Source organism: Bos taurus, chromosome 20, assembly GCF_002263795.3.
Source record: "Bos taurus isolate L1 Dominette 01449 registration number 42190680 breed Hereford chromosome 20, ARS-UCD2.0, whole genome shotgun sequence".
Taxonomy (NCBI): domain Eukaryota; kingdom Metazoa; phylum Chordata; class Mammalia; order Artiodactyla; family Bovidae; genus Bos; species Bos taurus.
Genome location: NC_037347.1, coordinates 2157011 through 2180139, shown reverse-complemented (window position 1 = coordinate 2180139; position 23129 = coordinate 2157011). Strand labels below are relative to the sequence as shown.

The window sequence follows — 23129 nt, the reverse complement described above, 5'->3', positions numbered from 1 at the left end:
ATGGAAACAGGTATATCTGAAATGAAGCCAGGGGATTGTCCTGCTGGTCCAGTGGTTAAGACTTCACGCTCGCACAGCAGGGGCCCGGGTTCAGTCCCTGGTCAGGGAACTAGCGCCCACGTGCCGCACCTAAAGATCCTGTGTGTTGCAGCCAAGGCCTGCTGCCGCCAAATAAAAAGATGAAGAAGAAGATGAAAGAAAGAAAGAAACAAAGCCCAGGTCTTCCCAGTGGTGCTCCTTTCTCAGTTCTGGATCCCAACTCACTGACTCAGAGGATCCACTTGTAATAACTATAAGGGGCAGCTAAAGAAGCTCAACTTTACGCTCTTGAGAGAAACTGAGCCGTGGTTGGAAAGCGTTGAAAGGTCATGTTCCTTCCCCTTCACTGATGTGGGAGATTGTCTATATTTTAGGTGAACCGTCAAATTCGATTTTTCATCTGCAAAGACCCACCCAAGCAGGAATGTGGTTTAAACATATGGATGCCAGGGATTTCAATGGAAACATACTTGGGTGTCTAAGTTCCCTTCATTGCTCCTCCTACTGGGCTGGGGTAGATGGGGCCCAGTGGGGAATTACCAGCCTGTAGCTCTTTCTGCCTCTTTAGTCCCCAGAGCTGGGCTTCCTTGTTTACTTATTTAGAGCCCAGCAGAGGAAGTGGTAAAGGAAACTTGCTGAGTCGTTTTCTGAGAAGAGACCATATTTGTTCGCAGAGGAAGCTGTTGCTTTCTGGGATCTGGCTACAACAGAAAGGACAGCGGCTCCAACAAGACTTTTCCAGAGGGTACCCGGGAGTTGGAAGAGCTGAAGACACCTCCAGACTCTGGATTTGGGGTTCTCTGTCCATGGGTGCAGCGCCTGTGCTCAGCTGGTGAGCTTCATCCTGAGCGAGCAGCCATGGCATTCAAGAACGTGCCCTTTCGCTCTGAGGTCCTGAGTTGGGACCCTAACACCCTTGCAGACTATTTCAAAAAGGTGAGCCTCGCTCTTTAGTGGCTGGGGGGCTGGGCAGAGGCTTGAAGAGGGAGTGCAGGCAGAATGCGAGAGGCGTGAAAGACAGCAGTGGAGCTTCCAGCCTTGTGCAGTCTCTCTGGTTGATGGAGCAACACTGAGCTCTCTGGCAATACATTCTGGGGAGAAGGGAAGCCCTCAAAGGGCAAGTACCTACTACATGCTAGGATTTGAGTTTGTCCTCTTCAGGCACGGTCGCATCTAACTCACTCCAGGATCGCTGTCCTGCTGGTTCAGTTGCAAAATAAGCTCAAGGAAGCTAACTGGACCCAAACCCCAGGGACTGCATATGATGGAGGCAAGATTCCGGTCACACCTGTCCAGTTTCAGAGTCCATGCCCTGAGACTCAGAACTGCTATAACTGCTAGTGAGATCAAGGCTTCTTGCTCGAAAGGGAAACATGGAGTCTCGCAGGGTAGAAGAGAGGAAAGGAAGGGTGGAAGACTGTGATGAACGATGCTGGAGATGGTGTCTGAGCAAGTCATTGCTTGTGACTTTGAAAGAGAGCTGTTCAACCACTTACCTAGAACAGAGTCTCATGGGAACTTCACGAGGGTCTTATGACGCAGGCTGGGAAATAACATAAGCCTCAGGCCTTCAGACACCGAGGCCCCTGAAAACGAAAAGATTTGCCGGGAAGGGTCAAGGGCCAAGCTTGTGGCAGAGCTGAGACCAGAGTGTTGCTGTCCTGCCTTCTAGTCTTGAAGGAGCTCAAGGATCCTTGTGTTTGGTCATCTGCCGGTGGGGCCATGGCTCACAGGCTTGCTCGGGCAGATCCCAAGTCATGTGACCCTCTATGACTGTCCAAAGGATACGATGTCTCGTGAGGGACCACTGAGCTCTTAACATTCCCATTTCTGGAGGCTGGCATCCAATTCAGTGGATACTCCAGATTATCATGAAGATATGGTTCTAAGTCATGAGCTTAGAGGTTTTCTAAGTCAACTTACTATTTTTCCTGGTATGGGATAGACTCCCTGTAACACATACCCAAACCTGGGGTCTACATGGTACCAAAGTATTTAGTGTCATAACTATTCTCCTCTAAGAAAAATGTGAAAATGTTGAATTGGGTGTGGCATGATAGAGGCACAACCCACAGATCCTGTTATTTGCTGCTTGTTGTGCATCTCATTTCTGTTATTTTTCCCTCACTGGAAGTCATAATACACTTAGGTTTCAGCACAGTGGGTGCAAAGATTGTTGAGATAGCTGACTTTTGAAAGAGTCAAAAGTATTTATTCTAAATACTTTTCTTAAATGTAGACCAAATAACTGAGGGCCACAGTGAGATTTACTAAGATGCTATGAAGTGGCATATTAGATCAATAAAGAAAAGAGGAAAGAATTGAGAATTAGCAAGGGCACTCCTGGGGACAGGCTGATGGGCTAGAGGCCTAGTCTCCAATCTGGGAAAGAGAATTGCACAACCCAGGTCAGCAACTGAAGAATCCAAGGGTAAAGTTCCGTTCAGGACAGAGAGATGGCCTACAGGTCAGGATGATTCACATAGATGCTCTCTGCCTGAGTTGGGGGAAGAGAGAATTTTCTTACAGACCTTAGACTCCAGATCATGTCCACAGACACTGAGCAGGTTCCCTTCCCAGCATGAAGGCAGGAACGAGGAGACTGAAGGGTGTTTGTGATCTAGGAAGTTCTAGCCCTTCTACAGACCCAGAGAGACACCCTTCAAATACTGAGCGTCTCACTTCCCCCAGAGAGAAAACGCTAAGTGAACTGACCATGGAGTCATCTGGGGTTGGATCTTGGTTACCAAAGTCCTACTGGCAGATGCAATTTCTCTTTCTTTTTTTTAAATCAAGGAGTGTGTCACATTTCTGATTTAGGCATGCCGTTTTCTTTTTCTTCCTTTTAACTTGTTTTTGTTTCTTTATTTGACTGTGCTGGGTTTTAGTTGTGGCGTGCAGCATCTGTGCTGTGACATGCTGGATCTCTCAGTTGTGGCGTGAACCCAAGCCCCCTATATTTGGAGTCAGCCACTGGACCCCCAGGGAAATCCCAGCAGGTTTACTTTCTAACGAAGTGCTGGGGCCAGGTCCCCCTTGGAGGCACCTTCCCAACCAGCTCTGGAGTCAGCCACACCTTGGCTTGAATCCTGACTCTGCCACCCGCTAGCTTGCTGACCCTCCCTTAGTTACTATACCTCTCTGTGCCTCGGCTTCCTCGTCGGTAAAACAGAGATACTAATAGTGACTAGCTCATGGGATTATCGGGATAAATAGAGGAGATATATGTGTGAGGCCTCCAGCAGAGATGGGGGCCGATTCATGTTCGAGCTTCCCTTTCTCCTACTCTATTCACTGGATCCAGCCTGGGGACTCCATGCAGACCAGCGGGCTTTTGTGTCTTACTATCTCAGACACGTGCAGCTCATCCTCTGTCCAGAACTTAAGCCCTCGAGGATTGAGGTCATGTTTTCTATTTCTTTAAGTCCTCTAATTTCTTTTGACTTAACATAAAGGGATCCTTGGACCATGCAATGGAGAAGACTCTGGATCAGAGCCATGAGTTCTAATTGTAGCTGTGTCCCCAGTTCACTGTGTGACCTTCAGCCAGTCCCTTCCCCTCTCTGGGCCTTAGTTGTCCTGTCCTCAACACCAGGTACCTGCTCAGAGCAGTACCAACCAGAGCTTGTCACTCATAAGAATTATCTGGGTATATGCTAAAATGGCACCCCACTCCAGTACTCTTGCTTGGAAAATCCCATGGACGGAGGAGCCTGGTAGGCTGCAGTCCATGGGGTCGCTAAGAGTGGGACACGACTGAGTGACTTCACTTTCACTTTTCACTTTCATGCATTGGAGAAGGAAATGGCAACCCACTCCAGTATTCTTTCCTGGAGAATCCCAGGGATGGGGGAGCCTGGTGGGCTGCCGTCTATGGGGTCGCACAGAGTCGGACACGACTGAAGCGACTTAGCAGCAGTAACAGTAGCATGCTAAAAAGACAGGTCTTCCCTGGGAGCTCAGTTGGTAAAGGATCTGCCTGCAATGAAGGAGACATGGGTTTGATCCCTGGGTCAGGAAGATTCCCTGGAGAAGGAAATCCCCTAGATTTTCCAGTATTCTTGCCTGGAAAATCCCATGGACAGAGGAGCCTGATGAGCTACAGTTCATAGAGTCACAAAGAGTAGGATACTACTGAAGTGACTGAGCACACATGCATGCTAAAAGGTCTTACTCCCAGGCCTAAATATCACTGACTCAGAATCAAACTTCCAGGCAGGCCCCAGTCTGCAGGACTGTCTGTTTATCTAGAGTCCAAGTCAGAACTCTGCAAAATCAGAGATTCAGCTGATAACGCTGATGGTGAAATTGATGAATTAAAGGCAGTTGAATATTCCAAGAACAATTTCACCCATTTGCAACATGGATAAAAGGGATGTTTGGGGCTATGCAGAAGCTGGTTTCTTCCCAAGGACCACTAAATCATTTTTTCCAAGCTTTCTAATATTCACCCTACTCTGTCACACCACGAGGTTCACAACAATTGCACTCACTCTTTCAATTTCTTGGCCATAAGAAAAGGTTATAATTTTAAGTTTGCACCAAAAGAAGGCCTCCACAAACTGTGAAATCCATACTTGTGAGGAGAAGCTGAGATTCTCAAGGACAAACATTTTACCTTAAATTCTCTAGCTAGAAACCTCAAATTTAGAGATATTTCAAAGGTAAATGCTTACACTGTTGAGGACTAGGTCAAACAGACACCTGCTTCAACTGTCAGTTGATGTGACTCTAGGAAAGCAACAGGTTCTAAAAATGATCATTCCCGTTGAGGCTGTAAGTCTATTCTGAGACTCTAACTTCGACTATTTAAAATAGAAGAAAAAATTTTATGCAAAAGAGTATCTATGATATTTTTCGATCTTGTAGGTTAAGCTGCACTTAAGTCTGTTGTCTGTTCACTTACCGTTTGTAAGTTTTACTGTTAGTAACTAAAAGGAGAACATTCCTGATAGAGATATTAAAGCCTTGCTCCGAAGCCCAGTTGCCACCTCTGTCACCTGCCTATCCATAGAACCTTATATAAGTTACTTGACTCTCTGTGCCTTTGATTCCATTTGAAAAATGTGAAGCTTAAATGATTAAAATTGGTTTAAACACTTAGAATGGTGCCTACCATATGGCAAGTATTCCGTAATTATTAGAAGTTTCAATTATCATTGTTACAGCAGTAGTTTGGGGGAAATAACTAAATGTTCAGCAATAGAGCAAATTAAAATAATGTTCAAAATCACTTTGTAATAAGATGAGTCAGTGCCTTTATTTTTCAAGAGAAAAAAACAAGACAAGGAGATTGAATATGAATGATAACATTGATTATGTTTAGAAAGATGCTTTGGAAAAACCACTGAAGGAGACACATTGCCATGTTCACCAAGGTTGTCTTTGGGTGACTAGATGATGGTACTATTTATTTTCTTCTTTCAGCTCTTTGCTGTTTGCTGGGGGAGTGTATGGCCAGCCTCCAGCCCTAGCAGCATTCTTTCTGTAGGGGTTGGCCTCAAAGCCTTCAACAGGCAATTTCTCCATTTTAAAAGTCCCAAGGGGTTAGTTAGTGAAAGCAGGGCTGATGTAAGGATAGGGCCCTCTAATAGACAGGGAGGGGAGCGGGGAGCCTGGCTAGCCACAAGTACCACAAATTGCTGAGCTCCTGGGGCAGGCAAGGAAGGGGAACCAATGGCATGAACCTGACTTCACTGACAGCACCTCCTCTGCTCTTTTTCAGCTAAACTACAAGGACTGTGAAAAGGTCGTGAGGAAATATGACATCGATGGGCCACGGTTTCTGGTGAGTGCTGGCTGCTAGTTCAACACATTATGACCAAAACTATGCTGTAACTTTAACCATTGGTCTACCCTGTCTCTGCGGCTGCTCAGGGGCAATGCCTGTCTTCAGGATCCCATACAACCCAAGGCCTTCTTCAGGGTTTTGTATGAGGACCTCTCCCATCACCTCTCAGGATCCTCCTATGTAGAATACCTCCCAGATCTTTCACTGACTCTAAGGTACATTCTGAAGTCAAAGTGTAAGTAGGAATCAAATTACAGTTAACACACACACATACGCCTCTTGAAAATCTATTCAAATAGCACCCATACTCTGAGAAGTTCAAGGGGGAAAAGAGCCACATGGGAGAATGCAAGATTCTCTTTTCTTATTTGCCACTCTGGGGAACATACTCACTGACTAGAATAAAGGGTAGAATCACCCTCCTTATTTCAATTGCGTCCCTCTTTCTCTTTACTAAATTCGCATCATTGGTTTTGTGGCAATTAACACCCATGTGCTGTGACTTCCTCTACTCCTTTATATTGCAAAAAGTTTCCAGTGTAATGCTAAGGTGCAGCTCTATATTAAGGACTAAGCCATTACAGAGAAGGGGCTGCTGCTCTAATTGGAGTTTGAGCCACTGGGCAGTGGCTGGGGAGGTGGTGTAAGCATTTCCCCTGGAGTGACACTTTTGCCAACGGGTAATGGAGACTCTGACTGCACCGATCCAGCCCTTTTGGTTGTGTTTCTTCATTGTTCAAAAATGAAGCAGGAACAAGCCTTCAAAGGTCTCACAGGGTCAATGTTCCCAATTTGGATTTGGACTCAGTGGATAAGGCAAACTGTTTCCTGGCAAGACCTGGTGAGCAGCCCTGAGGAACCTGGGCTATGAGGCTTCGGGGTGGAAGGGGCCATAGAGGGCACACGCTCTGGTCTTCCGCCCAATACACCAATCCGTTTCCTATATTGCATCTCTGCTACCAACAGCTTCTTGAATTCCTTTACTGATGGCGAGTTCACTACCATACACAGTCATCTATTCCTTTCCGGGCAGTACTTAAGTCTCACACTGAGATCAAACTTATGCTCCCTTTGCTCTCATGTGCCATATAAGACATCTTCGTTCACTGTTCCATGTAAATCATTCAGTCATTCACCCTGCCATTCACTTAACAAGGACTTTCCTGGGCTCCTTTTATATACCAGACCATGCCATGTGCTCGGAATGTAGAGATGATTAAGATGTGATTTCTGCCTCCCAGAAGCTTGTTTTATAGCAGAAAGTTATCTCCAGGAAGGCTCTAACTACACCTGAATTGCAATTAGAGAAACATGTACAGAAATGTGATGTGATTTATTCTGTCACACACCTAGTAACTGGACTAAAGCATACATTTAATTTAATTTAACACTGCTTGAGTTTTGAACAGTGCTACTTCTTTGCACTGGGCTTTAAGCCAATAGACTTTGAGCATTTAATTGTTATTCTTCTTGCAACTTACCGCTAAATCTGAATATTTCATTCTTTTAGCTTTTAGCTAAAAGATGCTTTTAGAACTGAGAACTGAGACTTCTCAGGGCTGAATCAAAAGGGAGTAAGACCTCTTTCTTGAAGATGGTCCTGGTCATAGCTCTGGGTGACCTCTAGTAAGCACATGCCCTCTCTGAACTTCTCCTTGTTCCTTTCTCTGTAATGGACCACACTGGACTGAGTGATAGTGGGTGACAGTCCAGCCCAGCTCTGGGGGGGGGTGCCCCCATCCCCCTCTTGTGAGCTTCAGGCCTGTTGAGACAGGGTTGTTGCCTTGGTTGAGGAGCTTTGCCTTTTCTACCCCGATATCTGGGACATGCCAGGCCCTCAGAGAATGCTGCTCACTTTCACTACTGTGTGAACAGCAAGAAGTGGAAAAAGGGGCTCAAGGAGCCAGGGGAGTAGGGAGCAGAGCCCAGCCCTGCCCTGGCAGCTTCTGCTAAAACCACCTTCCATGCCAGATGCTCTGGGTATGATCTGGGCTTTGATCTGAGCTCTGAGCTCTCAGCTATCACCCTTTCCAGCTTTATGATGTCCAGAGCCATTCTGCTTTAAGGGTGAGAATGGAAGGCCCCAGCTGTCCCTGCCCCTCCAGCACTCCCTTTCTCTCCATCCTCTCCCTTCCTCCATCCTTTCCTCCATCCCTCCCTCCTTCCTTTTCCCTTTCTTCCGTGCAGGAGTGAGCAGCACCCTGGAATCTGTGCTGCCAGCATTTTGTTTTCCACTGAGAAGTCTGGTGAGGGAACGGGGGTTCCATGCTCCCAAAAGGCTAAAGAAGAGGAGGCCATGTGCTTGGAAGCTGTGTCAGTTAGAACGGTGTGCGGCTGCATGAAAGAGAAACTGAACCACAGTGGCTTAACCAAAGAGGGGCTTATCTTTCTCAAGTGACAAGGAGTCTAGAAGTGGGCACTCAGGGCTGGAGGGATGCTAAAGGAAGTCATCAAGAACTCGGCCTCACCCAGCCAATGGAAGCTCTCTGTGGCTTCTGTCCTAATGGCGATAAGATGGCCACTGCATCTCCAGGCATTACATCTGCATTCCAAGAAGGAGGAAGAGGGGGAAGGCAAAGAGTGAAAAACTCAAAGTGCATGGGGATTGCATTCCCCTGTATTTTCAGGGGTACTTTCCCAAAAGCTTTATTCAGTTAGACTTCAGATTATATCTCACCGGCCACAATCGAGTCCTGTGACCTTGGTCACATTCAAGAGAATTCAGTGTGTTAAATATTTTGAACTGGAAACATTTACTGCCTTGAACAAAATCCAGACCCCATCAGTAAGGGAGCAAGAGAGTGGATATTGGGTAGGCAAGCAACAGTGTCTGCTACAAACACCTCTCCAGGCCGGGTCCAGTTCTCAGCTTTTCTTGCTCTCTTGTCCCTCTTAAGAACGTGCTCAGAACATAATCGTATTCCTGTAAAGCCACTAGTCTAACTCCAAGTCATTGCACAAGTAACTCAGAGTTTCCAGACATTGCTGAAGGTCTTTGAAGAAGGTAGAGGAGGGGGTTTTACACTGTTACATCACATAGAAAAATTCTCCAAACATCGTGTTTGTGTGTGCTCAGCTGCTCAGTCATGTCTGATTCTTTGTGACCCCATGGTCTGTAGCCTGCTGGGCTCCTCTGTCCGTGGGATTCTCCAGGTAAGAATACTGGAGTTGGTAGCCATTTCTTCCTACAGGGGATCTTCCCAACCCAGGGATGAAACCTGCATCTCCTGGATTGCAGGCAGATTCTCTGCAGCTTGAGCCATCGGGGAAGCCCAAACATGTTTACCATCTTCCATCTTTCCTCCCAATTCCTATCCCTGTTTCAAAGGCTTTCTCTGTGTTTCTGGCCACACTCACATGCTTACCTTTTCCTTCACCTGCTTTCTGAAATTCCCTCAGCTTATGTCTTTGACTCAGAAGAAGAGAAGGCAATGGCCCACCACCTAGTTCTCAGCGTGCATCCCTCTGGCCACTCCCAGCAAGCCCTCCAATCCTCATGCCACACTGCTAACATGAGTCTTTGTATCTTCCCTAAGAAGGGAGTGGTTCCAGGGAAATAGATGCCATGGCTCAGTGATGCTAAAAAAAAGAAGTTAAGAAGTTTGATGAAAGTCTTGATTGTCTCAGGACTCTTGCCAAAGCCTCCTTCCTAGCCCTGTCGCAAGATCTGATATGGGGGCTGGATCAGACTCTGTTCCTAAGAACTGAAGTGGATGAGGCCATAGCACATTTTAAGAGGCCCCAGCCCCAGTGCCACCTGGGCTTAATGGGAAGTTTGCCCAGCTCATCTCAGAAGGCAGCCAAAATCCTGCCAGGCAGCTCCCAGCTCAGAGCGGAAGAAGCAAAGACACTAACTAACCTCCAACAGCCAGCCAGACCCCAGCTGCTCCGCCCCAGGACAGAAATTGCTCACCTAAACCCCATTCATCGCTCTCAAAAGGTCTGTCAAGCACTGGGCCAAGCATAGGACACACTTCATCTCATTCTGTCCTCACGGCCCCTGACACGGAGCTGTTCATATTATCAAGATTCCCATTATACAGAGAAGGAAACCAAGGCCTAGAGAGATTAAGTGTCTGTCCCAAGTCAGGGAACTGCTAAGTGAGGGAACCAAGATTCTACACCAGCCTGTCCGACTCCAGTGCTCCCACCCTGACCGCTGGGCCTCTGGCCTCAATTAGACGGTTAAAGAGGCCCTTCTTTGCCTCAGCTTTGGTTCTATGGAGCATGTGCCCACCCTCTTTGCTTCCCTCTTCTCTCTCCCTCCCCTCCTCTCTTCCAACACAGGCCACTAGGGCTCCAAAGGGCTTAGACATGGTAGGAGGAAGCTCGCAGGAAGGAAATAGCCCACAAAAGCCAGAGAGCAGGGTCCTAGCCCCAGCTCCATCGCCTACAAGCTGAAATCCCCTTACACCCCCAGGCCCCACTTTCTCGCTAAAATGAGACAACGCTGATAGTTTCTACATCACAGGGCTGATGCGAGGATTAATCAAGGTGCTGTAAGGAGGCAGAGTCAGTTCTTTACAAACATGAGCCTCTTTCTCCTTTCCCCTCTCGGTTCTCTCAGGACAGCCTCTTTGTTGCTTCCTCGCATCTAGAGAATCCTACCAACACCTCAGGTGAAGGAGGCAGCTGGGCTGTGATGAGGCCGCAGAGCACGGACCCCCTCTCCAGGCCGGCTGCTCACAGCCGTTTCACGGCAGCCGAGGGCCTGAGGTCTGGGGTGGGAGGCTAGGAAAGCTGTTACAGCTTGGCCAAGTCCACATAAAATCCGAGTTTCGGGCTCCCTGTGACCCGATGTGGCCGTCCCGGGCCCGTGGGCTCCAGTGCTCCGTCTAGAAGCTGCCTGCTCCGTCAGGTGGATGCGGCCTCCTTTTCCGCGGGCTGCAGTCCCCCTGTCCCCTGTCATTTCACACCTGACTCTGCTCACCTGGCCTGGAGCCCCTTCTGCTGGTTGTAACTACCACTGTCTCCATTTCAGAACCTGGCAGAGAACGACATCCAGAAGTTCCCTAAGCTCCGCGTGCCGTGAGTACTGACCCGATGACTGGGGCGGGATGGGGAGTAGACCCGGGAAGCTGAGCTACTTTTCTGTCACTGTCAGCTTAAAATAGGAAAGCAATCAGGAAGAGAGAAGGCAAGAGCAGTGTTCGGGGAAGAGAAGTTACATAATGTGTTGAGAAAAAGAAGCAACAGTTCTAGTCGAGCTGGTATTTGGCTGCTCTTGCCAAAGATCAGCCTGATTCTGGATCATGTTCTCATTTCCTCTCTCCGCAGTGGGGTGGGTTGGCCTTTGAAAATAGCACCAGAATCAAGAGATCTGAGATGTCATCATGGTTTTCACCACCAACTCAGTAATTGCTTCAGTTTTTTGGACCTCGGTAAAACGAGAGCATTGGACCAGATGAGTCTGGCAATGGACTCCATTTGGTCTGTCAATAATGACCATTTTGGGTGGCTGCCACGGGCATCGTGTTGAGAAGGATTCTGAGGAGAAGGGGGCCGTTTCTGAGGTCTGATGTGGGTGCTAACACGCGAAGTTGCAGTGTGCATATTGGGCCCTGCTTTCTGTCCTTCTAGGAGAAGGCGATGGCACCCCACTCCAGTACTCTCGCCTGGAAAATCCCATGGATGGAGGAGCCTGGTGGGCTACAGTCCATGGGGTCGCTAAGAGTCGGACACGACTGAGCGACTTCACTTTCCCTTTTCACTTTCATGCATTGGAGAAGGAAATGGCAACCCACTCCAGTATTCTTGCCTGGAGAATCCCAGGGATGGGGGAGCCTGGTGGGCTGCCATCTGTGGGGTCGCACAGAATCGGACATGACTGAAGCAACTTAGCAGCAGCAGCAGCAGCAGAAGTCTCACACTCAGATGCTTGCAGGAGCCAGGTAGAAATGTGTGAAATGGGCCAGGCTGAAAAATACAAAGTCCAATCATTTATCAGCTTTGAATAAAGCTTGAACATGGAGAAATATTTTTCTTCTGTAAGAAAGACGATACGGTCTTAGTTGCAGCACTCGGGATCTTTCTTGCATCAGGTGGGATATTTCACTGTGGTGTGTGGATTCCCTAGATGTGGTGCATGGGCTCAGTTGTTGCGGTGTATGGACTTGGTTGCCCCGAGGCATTTGGGATCCCTGATCAGGGATCAAACTTGCCTCCCCTGCATTGCAAGACAGATTCTTAACCACTGTACCTCCAGGGAAGTCTCAATACCCAATCTTTGAATTTTCAAGTAGCTAGAAATATAAGTTTTATGCAATATATCTCAATTTTTAAATGTTGCTCAAATATTTTTTAATATTGTGAATGCCAAAGTTAGCACCCTTATGGGCTAGATTTAGTGTGGGGGCCCCTAGTCTGAGATCTCCACTCCAGACGCCCTCTGGGGTCCTTTCTCTTGCTCTAAACGTCTTAGGGCTCACAACGATGAAAGGGAAGTAGGTCAATGAAATAGGAGGTGAAAAGTTTCGTGACTAGGTAGAGCTGCCAGAGTAGCTCAAATAAGAAAAATATGACTCTCAAATTTCCCTCATCTGGAAGGGTGAAGAAAAAGAAGGGAATAAGGATTTGCCTTTGGTACTGCCTGTCTCCAGGGGCCACTATTGTTGAAGAATAATTGATCTTAAGAGTTTTTTTCCTAGTCCAAAATGGCTATTTAAATCTAAGTTAAATTAAAAATTCAGGGACTTCCCTGGTGGTCCAGTGATCTAACACTCCATGCTCCCAATACAGAGGGCCTGGGTTCAATCCCTGGTCAGGGGACGAGATCCTGTATGCTACAACCAAGGGTTCCCATGCTGCATGTAAAAATCCTACCTGCCACACTAAAAGATCTCACATGCCAAAACTATGAACCAGTCCAGCCAAATAACTAAAAATAAAGATTCAAAAAATAATAAAACATTCAGCCCCTCAGAGGCACTAGCCACATTTCAAGGGCTCAATAGCTAGATACAGTGGTGACGATTATATTGGACATTATAGATGGGATGCCCTAGAAAAAGGCCGCAATTCTAGGTCAAGGAGAGAACTTAGTATATAGCAGTGAGAACTGGTGGCTGGTGGGCCAGAGTCAGCCTGTAGACACGTTAAGCTGGATCCACACAGTGTTTTAAAATCAAGAAGTGGCATCAGGAAAGACTTTGGGGAAGAAGGGAACCTAACTTGGATCTTGAAATATATTGAGAGTGGTCAGATGAAAAACGATTGAAAGACATTCTAGAAATGGGGACTATATTGGGAAGGCATGACACCAGTGTGTTTATTGGAACTGCAAGTAGGTCAGAGCAGTTGAGGCGTACGAGGGGGAGTGAGCAGTAAAAAGACCACAGCAACTGGTTACAATTGTGAAGGATGCTTTGAGCTGTTATGAGTCTGAGAGTGTTGGTGAAGTGAGTTCACCAGGGGGAACACTGAGGTAAAATCCTGCATGTTGATTCTCTCCAGGGTGTGTAAAAGATGATGGAGAGGAGGGCTCAGTTGGAGGCATGGAGCCTGGTTAGGAATGACAGCTATGGTCATTCCTATGAGACGGCAGCTTCTCCCAGGGCTGTGGCTAGGAAGATGCTGGGAGGAGGGGATTCAATCAGAGCAGTAGAAGGAAGGGGATGAGGAAGGCACTTTCAACTGGGTGGATCATTTTTTCAGTCTTAAGGCCAAGCTGAGCTGATGTCTGCAGTTCAACGTGAGGTGGAGGTGGGATATTTCTTCAGTTATTTAAAAACTAAAACAACAACTTGGCCTGCAGTAAGAATCCCCCTCCAGTGGCTTTTCCCCCCAAGGCAAGGTACGAGGGCTGTCCACGGAGCCTGAAAGGCAAACTGGTGGGGAAGGCATCCGGGGAAGCCTTGATCAGGTGATTCTGAGTGTGAGCATTGGTATGAAAAGTACCAATTTTCAGTTATATCTCTGTGAGCTCTGTGCCTGGGATGAGTCCTAGAGTACTCTGAGTTTCTAAGTGTATAAAATGAAGGAATGGGTTACATGAACTCCATGAGCACATTCTTTTAAAAGATATTATTTCAGATCTGAACAGGCAGACAGGAGAGCTTAGGGAGTAAAATGCAGGCTCTGAGATCAGACTAGTTGAGACCCAATTCTCCCGTTCATTAGCTATGAGTCTGTGGACAAGTTATCAGAGTTCCCCGAGCCTCAGCTTCCTCATCTGTAAAATGGGGACAATAACAGACCCTGTCTCAAAGGACCAGTGAGAGAGAAGAAATAACGGAGATACAATAAAATGTACTGAAGAGGCATTAACTATTCCGGCCATTTTATGCAAAATCCCAATGAGCACCATTTCAGGTTTTTACTAATGATTTTATCCTACTAACTGGGGAGGATGAAAGCATGCAAAGGCATGGGCTTTGGAGCGAGGCAAAGCCAGGTTCTAAAGCAGGCTCTGCCTCCTCCCAGCTGTGGGACTCAGGCAAGCCATCTCAAGTCTGAGCCTCAGGTTCCTCGTCTAGAGGAGAGGAAGGAAGCAACTCAGAGAGGGCAGTGTATCTGGGTACGTGGGTAAGTGGGAGGCAGCCCACATAAGCTGCCTGTGTGTATAGATATTTGGGGCTCATTTGTTCCATTCCTTTGTACACGGGTCCATTAACCCTAGACCACTTCCCTAAAGGGCTATAGAAAAGAAATTGTTTGTGTACAGTAGACCAAAACAAGATTACACTCCTCTGAATATCTCAATTTCCTTAAATTTGCTTTAAAAAGTCAGTACTAAATGGACTTTGTAAGAAGGCAGTTTCTGGTGGGACAGTGTTCTCAGGCCTAGTTTCTCCCAGAGACGTCACAGACAATGTGATGGAGGAGAGTTTTAAAATAAAACAATTAACATCCTTTTAGAGGACTGAGCCTAGCACCTATGGTAGAGCTGAGCATGATCTGGTTAAATCGATAGAATACAAGAGAAAATCTTCTGATGATCATCTGGAGTCTTTTTTTTTTTAATGTTGTAAATTTTTGTTGCTCTTTTTGCACTGGGTCTTCTTGTTGCTTGAGGGCTTTCTTTAATCATGCTGAGTGGGGGTGGGGGGTACCCTCTAGTTGCAGTGTGTGGGCCTCACTTTCTGTGGCTTCTCTTGTTGCAGAGCACAGGCTCTAGGGTGCAAGGGCTCAGTAGTTAATGGTGCCTGAGATTAAGTTGCCCATAGCATGTGGGATCCTCCCAGAGCAGGGATTGAACCCATGTCCCCTACACTGGCAGGCAGACTCTTATCCAATGTACCACCAGGGAAGTCCAATGCTATAAATTTTATGTTTAAAATAATACAGTGTAACTTAAAAAAAATAGAAGAAGAGGGCAGGGATGTGGTGGTAATGTAGGTAACAGATAGGTATTGGATGATTCTCTTTATAACATCAATGATCACTGTTCCCATCATCCATAGTGGAATTAGGATGGAAAAAAGCTAAGATCCAGTTAGAGAGACAAGGCAGGTGCCTGTTGATTTGTCTGTCTTCTGAAAAGGCGTCGTCTCCTAACCTCAGAGACAGCTCCCTGTCCCATCTGCTCAGCGCCTACCTAAGATACAAAGCATGGCGGGCAGGATGGAGGGAGGGTGCAGAGCTGAACTCAGCACTGTGTTCATGACACGTGCTCGACTCCCAGCAGACTGGGGACAGTGCCAGGTGCCTCTCCGATATGCCTCTCCTCTCCCGCTCATTGGCCAAAGCCCTGTCCAGGGGCTCCGTCCTCCCTACACGGAAAGTGCCTCCACCCCACTGACTGCCGCTCCTCCTCCTCAGTGGGAGCCCAGAGCGCTTAACTTCCGCTCAGCTCCAAGTGAAAAACCCGCGTGGGGCCTTTGACAAACACCTCCCCCAGCGCCCTGCTGTCCTTGCTAGTAAAACAGGATAGCTTTTCCTGGCTACTACACAAAATGACTGGAGCACAAGTAACATATGACTTGTAAATCTGTCAGGGGGAGGGCATGACTGAGAAGTGGGAGACCCTCAGATTCTTGCTTCCCGCTCATGTGTCCTGATTGCCCCTGGAGGCCTGAGTCTTGAGACCGATGTCCTGGCTTCTCCCTGTCTCCTCAGGTGACAGGACAGAATTTTGGAAGGTTTGACTCTTGGTTCACAGAAGACTTGCCTTTAAGGAGGAATTTTGTTCCTTTAAAGGAAGGTGAAATGCAAGTGAAAGCCAGATCGGGTGTGAGAACGTGGGCTGGGAGGTGGGACAGGGGTCGGGGTGGTGTCAGAGAGCAGGGAGGGAGTGAGGGGTGGAGGAGGGCCTCCGGGCGAGGGGCAGGCCAGTGTGCCTCTGAAACTGGGGTCAAGGGAGCAGCTCCCCGTCCCCCCAAGCCCTCTAGGAGACAGGGAAACTCATCTACAGCTCACATTATGCGACATTTGGCAAGAAAAACATTTCAGCTGTGCATGAGACATACAATCACACAGGCAACAAGACAGAGTGTTCGGGAAATAACATTGACTCTTACTCGCACTGTGGGCTCTTACACTTTCCATTCTGTTCTGTCTTCTTCCTCCCTTCCTCCCTGCCTGCCTTTCTTTCCCAGTTTCCTTCTTACTTCTGTGTGGCCAGCAAAGTTGATTTCAAGACGCACTTGTGAGCCTCCACCCCCATTGGCAGAACACAGGGACCGTGGAAAGGGAGCCGCACGTGTCCTGGGAGAGCCCTGCAGGGGCCACAACAGGACAGAGACCCTGAGTTCTGCTTCTGCTCCCTCACCTCACTCCGCTTCCTCCATTTTTATTCTTTTAAAAACAAGTCCAAGAAGAGCAGATCACAGGAGTGATTGCACAAGCTTTCAGCCCATAGGACCCACCCATGTCTCTGGGGCGCTTGTTGCAACTGCATCCAGTGGCTCCCAGCCTCTCCTGGACGCTCTGATGGGTTAAGTCTCCAGTGGGCCTGGTCATCAGTGTTTGTGGCTATGGTCAAGCCAGTCAGGGATTCTCCAGCTAGGGCCAACCCTCCTGTTTCGCTGATGAGGAAAGGAGGACTACGGAGGGCAATACCCGGCCTGAGGTCAGGCTGTGGGCACTGTCCGTGGGCAGGAGGCTGCAGTCACACTCAGCAGGACCCCCCTCCCAACCTCTGTACCGTCCAGCATGACTGGAGGAGGCCTCTACCTGAGAAGTCAGAGGCCTGCCCCCATCACACAGCGAGCTAGGGGTCTCGGCTGCCACGACCTGGCTTCCTGCGGAAAGGTCCGCTCCGCTTCTGCGGCTAAAGACAGAGAGAGCCATGTCTACCCGAGGCCCAGCCCTGTCGGTCTCTCCTGGGGCTGAGTGCGGCCTGGGGTTTGTGGGAAGGAGGGAGAATGAGTCACCTCCGGCCGCTCACTGTCGCTTGGTCCTCTGGGGCGTGGGAGTGAGTGGGGGACAGCCATGAAAGTTTGCAGGCAGAGGTGCAAGAACCTCGTGCTCTGGTCCCCAGCACTGCCGCCCTGCGCACGCGCCCCCCACAGCCAGCGGCCCCAGCTGCGGGGAGGGGTTGCTCTGAGGCCCCCAAAGCAGGGGGCCCAGGGGCCCCACATCTGCGACAGGCTGGGCTGCCGGCCCCTCTCCGGCCCTGCTGCTCTCAGCTCTGTGGGGCTGCGGTTTGCCATTTCCTTCCTTTGCCAGTTAGAGCCCCAGCAGCCTCCCTCCTGGCTGCTGAAGATACCATAAGGAGTTGCCTAGAGCAGCAGGTCTTTTCAGGATCAAAGCAGCTGTGCCAGCCAGTCAGGGCCACCCCGCTTCTCCCTGTGCCCTCCCTTACCGCCCTTACTGTGCGGGGGACCCGCTCCCCAGCACTCCTTACTTCAGGTCCTGCAGAAATGTCACCTCCTCCCAGAGGCCCGCTGGGTGGTTTTTCAATTGTAACCGCACCCCGCTCCTGCACTCCCGCCCCCTCGCCCAGCCCACACCTCTGCTGCCTGCGTGTCCACACAGCTCTCACCTTGAATTTCACTTCCTCCAGTGTTCACTGTTTGTCGTCTGTCCGTCTCCCCTAGCAAGTAAGCTCCTCGAGAGCAGGGATCTTTGTTTTGTTCACCAAGGTGCCCTGAACCCCAGCAGAGCTCCTGGCGCTTAGGTAGCCTGGAGTGGGCACTGTTGAGTGAAGGGATGGGGGTGACGGTGCCCTGACTGATGCTCTGTCAGAGGAGGGAGCAGAGGGATGCTCATCAGCTTCTTGAACAACCGCTTAAAGGAGACAGAGGAACCAGAAACAAGCAATCTGGTGGTGTGATTGGAGCTTCCACTGGGAAGCTCCCCACCCCCACTTTAAAGCATCTCCCCATGACGTGTGACATCCCAGCAATGACATCGGAGGAAGGGTTACAGGCTCCTCTCTCTCTCCTCTAATGGCCCAGCTCATTTATTAAGTTTGTTCACCCTGTCACTTGGGCTTCTCTGGTGGCTCAGATGGTAAAGAATCCGCCTGCCATGTGGGAGATCTGGGTTCTATCCCTGGGTTGGGAAGATACCCTGGAGGAGGGTATGGCAATCCACTCTAGTATTCTTGCCTGGAGAATCCGCATAGACAGAGGAGCCTGGTGGGCTACAGTCCAAGGGGTTGCAAAGAGTTGGACATGACTGAGCGACTTAAGCACAGCACAGCACATCCTCTCACTTGAATGAGTTGAGAGGTTCTGAGCAGGTTCCCGGGGAACGTGGAGAAGTGGGGGGATGGGGATTGGGGGCCTGGGGGATGATGAGGGAAGCAAGACGTGGTGGGGGCCAAGACTACTTTGCTAACTTAGCAATTTTGTTTTAGACCAAACTTGTGACCTTGCTGCAGTCACTGCAGCAGAAGGAGGGTGGACTCTGGGTCCTTCCCAGAGGGCAACAGGCTCCATAGCTCCATTCCCAAGGGGCTTCCGGCATCAGGGGCATTGACACGGTGTGCTGACAGTGTGCGCTCTGGAAATGAGGGAGCCTGGCTTCTGAGGCTGCTGCGTGTCGCTGGGGGAGGGGCCTGCTGTGCAGCTCAGTCTCTTCCTCTCTGGGCCCCTGTGGCCCCACGTGTAAAATGACGTAGGGTGAGACCACCTCTGAGCCTCCTCCAGCTGCCCCAGATCTCACGGGAACAGGAGCCTGTCAGCTGACGGACCCTGGGTCTCCTCAGTGGTGCTAAGGGAAGCTAGAGGTTTACTGCAGAGGGCATACCAGAGCTGCCGTCCCACTCTGCCTTTCCTGCCCTGGGGTTTACAGATTTGCTATTTTACAACATCCAAGGAATGAGAGGGTCCTGGCCAAGGCAGGCCTGTGGGCATGGATGATTCAGGGAGTCTCCCGCTTTGCAGGCTGTGCCTAGATGGGGAATACTTCACCAAGTGTTTATAAGAATCCATGTCACCAAGGAGGGAACGGAGGATGGAAGGAGATTTCAGGCCCAAGAAGCGCACTGAAGCTCTTGTCAAGAGTTCTGCAACGAGCAGCCGATTCCTCCAGGTCTCAGAGGTGGATTGAAGATTCTTGTTAGACATCGCTACAGGAATGTCAAACCAAGAGTCAGGGGAGCTCAGCCCTGCGAATACCAGCACAATAAGATACACTGCGGTCATGTCCTGATCTTAAGGCTGCTGGATTTCAGAGGAGGAGGAGCCGGTGTCAGCCGGCCAGTCCCCACGGAGGGCCCCCCAGGAGGCTGAGCCCATGCCGAGAGCTTCCTGGGCAGGAGCAAGGGGATGGAGGTGGCAAGAAAGTGGGGCGCAGAGGGAGGGGACTGGCTGGAGGCCAAAGGAAGAGGCCGGCTAAGGTTGGTCCAAGTGCCTGAGGTCACACCGACCGGGAATCTTCAGGACTCAGGGGAGGAAGGCTGAAGGTGGAGAGAGAAAATGCTTTTATCACCTCACCTGTCCCTTTGTCTTGTAGGATTCTGAGTAAGTTAAGTCAAGAAATCAACAAGAATGAAGAGAGAAGGAGCATTTTCACACGCAAGTGAGTGGGGCAGCCAAGTGTCCAGGGTCAGTTTAATGAGATGCGAAGAATTTTCAAACTCAAGTCTAAATGGGAGTGGTTTTGCCTTAATTTTTGATCCGCCCTGCATCCTGCCCCTGCATCAGGGGAGCTTCCCCTAGAAAGGCAGGCAGTCATGAGCTCCTAGTTGTACCACCAATGTGACTTCAGCGGTTTCCAGAATTTTCGGGTAGCCTGGCCCGAGTTTCAAAGCAACAAGGACAAGAGTCCTGGGTGGTGAGACATACCCTCCCCTGGGGGCTCCTCTTGCAGGGCTGGGCTAAGAGGGATATCTCCCCGAGTCAGTAGGGCCGTTAATGCCATGTTGCTTGCCTTTGCAGACCCCAAGTCCAGCGGTTTCCGGAGGAGACAGGTAAAGGTCTCTGGGGGTGAAAACGATTGCTTTGGAGATGGGAGGCTCTTCGGTTCTTCTGACTGCTGGTCCAGTTGGAGGGGAGGAGAGATATCACTATGCCAGGCACCTGGCCATGATCCCCTTCCAACTGAGGCCCTCTGCACAGACACAGGGAGGGACTCTTCGGCCGGTGCCTGGAACAACCTGGGTTTTGACTGAGCACCCGAGCACAGCCAGTCCTCCTGCTTCTGAGTCTTTAAAGCAATTATTCCGCTGCTAAATTCCACATCTTGTTAAAACGCAGATTCCTGGGTCCCTCCCAGTTCCTGCAGAATCAGAAGCTCAAAGAATAGGGCCCGGGGAATTTGCATATTTTGAAGCTCTCTCAAGTGACTTTCACACACGTGAAAGGTTAAGAACCACCGCCTCTGTCTGGTAGAATGAGCCCCTCAGGTGGGAAGTCGAGAGCTGGCACTGAGTTGCTGACCCCCGGCTGCGCGGGATGAAGGCGGGGGACGGGGAGGGCACCGGGCTGGGGAGTGGCCGACTTCCCTCTGTGGCTCCAGTCAGCACTGATAACGGTGTTGCCTTCCTCCACAGAGAGCCACGAGGAGGACAACGGAGGCTGGTCGTCCTTTGTGAGTATAGGGCAGGTCCTCCCAGTTTACAGCAGAGTCCGGAGGTCCTTTGTGGTGAGGCACTGGCGTGATGCGGGGAGCGAGGCCCTGACGGAGCCCCGCGGGGCTCAGGTGTGCTCTGTGGCGGTCGGAGCGTGACTCTCTGGCTTCCAGTCCACACGGTCGCCGGTCTCATCCGGCCCTCTTGCCCTCGGGGCACAGGAGCGGTGGTGGAGGACACCTGGGGAAAGGCTTGGCCGTGAGCCACCTTGTGACGAGCGCTGATGGCGGGCTGGGCTCAGCTGAGGCCTGCGGGGTGCTGACCCGCCACTGTTCACCAGCACCCCACAGCAGGCCCTCCCCCGAAGCCCTCCTCACACGGTCTACACTAAGGCAGCTTTAAAGTAGCTTTTCTCATAGGCTTAAGTCCCCATTAGCAACCCACTCCAGTATTCTTGCCCGGAGAATCCCAGGGACAGAGGAGCCCAGTGGGCTGCCGTCTGTGGGGTCGCACAGAGTCAGACACGACTGAAGCGACTTAGCAGCAGCAGCAGCAGTGACAGAGGGAAAGGGAGCTCAGAATGAACTATCCGCCCTCGAAAGACCTCAGGGATGGGACGGCCCAATGGGGTTGTATACTTGGGGGTCATGATGACCCCTTTGAGAGTCTGATGAATTCTGTACAGCTTCTCCCCAGAAAACTGCATATTATCATCAGCACACTTGAAGCCGGACTTGGGCTAAGAACTCTGTTATGGCTCGTAGCCCAGTCTGTTCTTTTTACAGAGGAAGCAGCTGAGCTCCCTGCAGGACGTGACTTATGTAGAGCCCCATGACCGGTTAGAGGCAGGCTGAGGATGCAGCTCGCCCACCCTTAGTCCAGGGGTCCTTCTGGTAAGCGGCTGCCTCTAGTGCCTTTAGGTAGCAGACACTAAACACCCCTGTTCTACTGGGATTCTGGTAAAAGCAAGCATTGAATTTGAAAAAAAAAAAAAAAAAAAAAACCCACCAAAAAACCTGCTAGTTAAGTCTGCGCTTTTTGCATGAGAACAAAGGAATGTAACAGATTAATTTTGTTCCCAAGGGATAATTGACCAGAGTTTCCTCTCAAATATTTACATTTTCACATAGAAACTGTATCTTAGCCACTGCTTGCCATGCAGTTCCTCCTGTGAGCTCAGTCTCAGGCTGGCCTCCTCCACCTCGTCTTTAAACAGGGAGCCCCCACCAGCTGCTGCTACGACACTCGGGCTTCCATGAAGTGCCCAGCACTGCACAGGGCACTCGGGGGGCAAGGACAAATGACCCCATGACCATTTTATAGCTTGGAGAACACACACACAGATCAGAATGTGATTTGGAACAAAAACACACATAGGAATATACGAGCCGAATCACCGAAGAAACTAGTTGTTCTAGAAGCAAAGAGGAAAAGTCTATTGTTGAGAAAGGCTGATAAGGTAAAGGCCTGGTGGAAAGTCAGGAGCCATGGGGCTAGGTACGCAGGCTGGGAGACGGTAGGGAGGCCCTGCAGGTCCAAGGGGCAGTCAGCAAGGCCTGGGGAGGTGTGAGGCTGTGGTTCTCAAGTCTCTCCTGTTCATCATCCTCTGCTCTCGAGCTGCAGTGACACTGACGGCAGGACGAAGTCTTTTTTGTGTTCAGGAAGATGAACTCAACCTCATCTTGGCTTCCAATGTGTATATGCTTTGGAATATATACATGTATAGGAATATATATATATATGTATAGGAATATATATATATACATGTATGTATACACACACACATATGATATACGTGCTGTGCTGTGCTTAGTCACCCAGTCAAGTCCAACTGTTTTTGACCCCATGGACTGTAGCCTACCAGGCTCCTCTGTCCATGGGGATTCTCCAGGCAAGAAGACTGGGAGTGGGTTGCTGTGCCCTCCTCCGGGGGATCTTCCCAACCCAGGGATCGAACCCAGGTCCCCCGCATTGCAGGCAGATTCTTTACCGTCTGAGCCACTAAGGAAGCCCAAGAATACTGGAGTGGGTAGCTTATCCCCTCTCCAGGAAAACTTATCCCACTCCAGTATTCTTGCTGGGACAATCCTATGGCAGGCCCCAGTCCACGGGGTCACAAAGAGTCGGACACGACTGAGTGACTGAGCGCGCACCCCGAGAAGAGAACTGACAATTAACCAGGATGCTCCTAGTGTTTAGTCTAACTCTTGGTGATGCTTGAAGTGCAAAATGTGTTTATTCAAAACAGCAGGCCCTCCCATCCCTCTACTGCTGTGTCCACCTCATTTCTTCCGCTTTTGTCTGCTATGCAAAGACATACAGGGAAAAAATGCACTTGCCTAGGGAGTCTGAAGACCTTGACTGGGTCCTAAGACAACAGCTTGCTGGCCACGTGAATTG

General features: G+C 49.8%; 1 protein-coding gene across 9 annotated transcripts in view; it reads left to right on the top strand.

Annotated features, from left to right (window-relative positions):
• Positions 1-688: 688 nt before the first annotated feature.
• LCP2 (lymphocyte cytosolic protein 2) overlaps positions 689-23129 on the top strand; it is a 50276-nt gene continuing 27835 nt past the window's right edge. For 3 of the 9 annotated variants that reach the window (XR_009491869.1, XM_059878707.1, XM_010816671.4), the window contains exons 1-6: positions 689-975; positions 5765-5827; positions 10812-10858; positions 19673-19738; positions 20098-20129; positions 20712-20749. Coding sequence is in view for 8 of the 9 variants with exons in the window: in XM_059878707.1 (XP_059734690.1) it covers positions 898-975; positions 5765-5827; positions 10812-10858; positions 19673-19738; positions 20098-20129; positions 20712-20749 (324 nt within the window). In the remaining variant the exon portion in view is untranslated. 9 annotated transcript variants of the gene reach the window in all.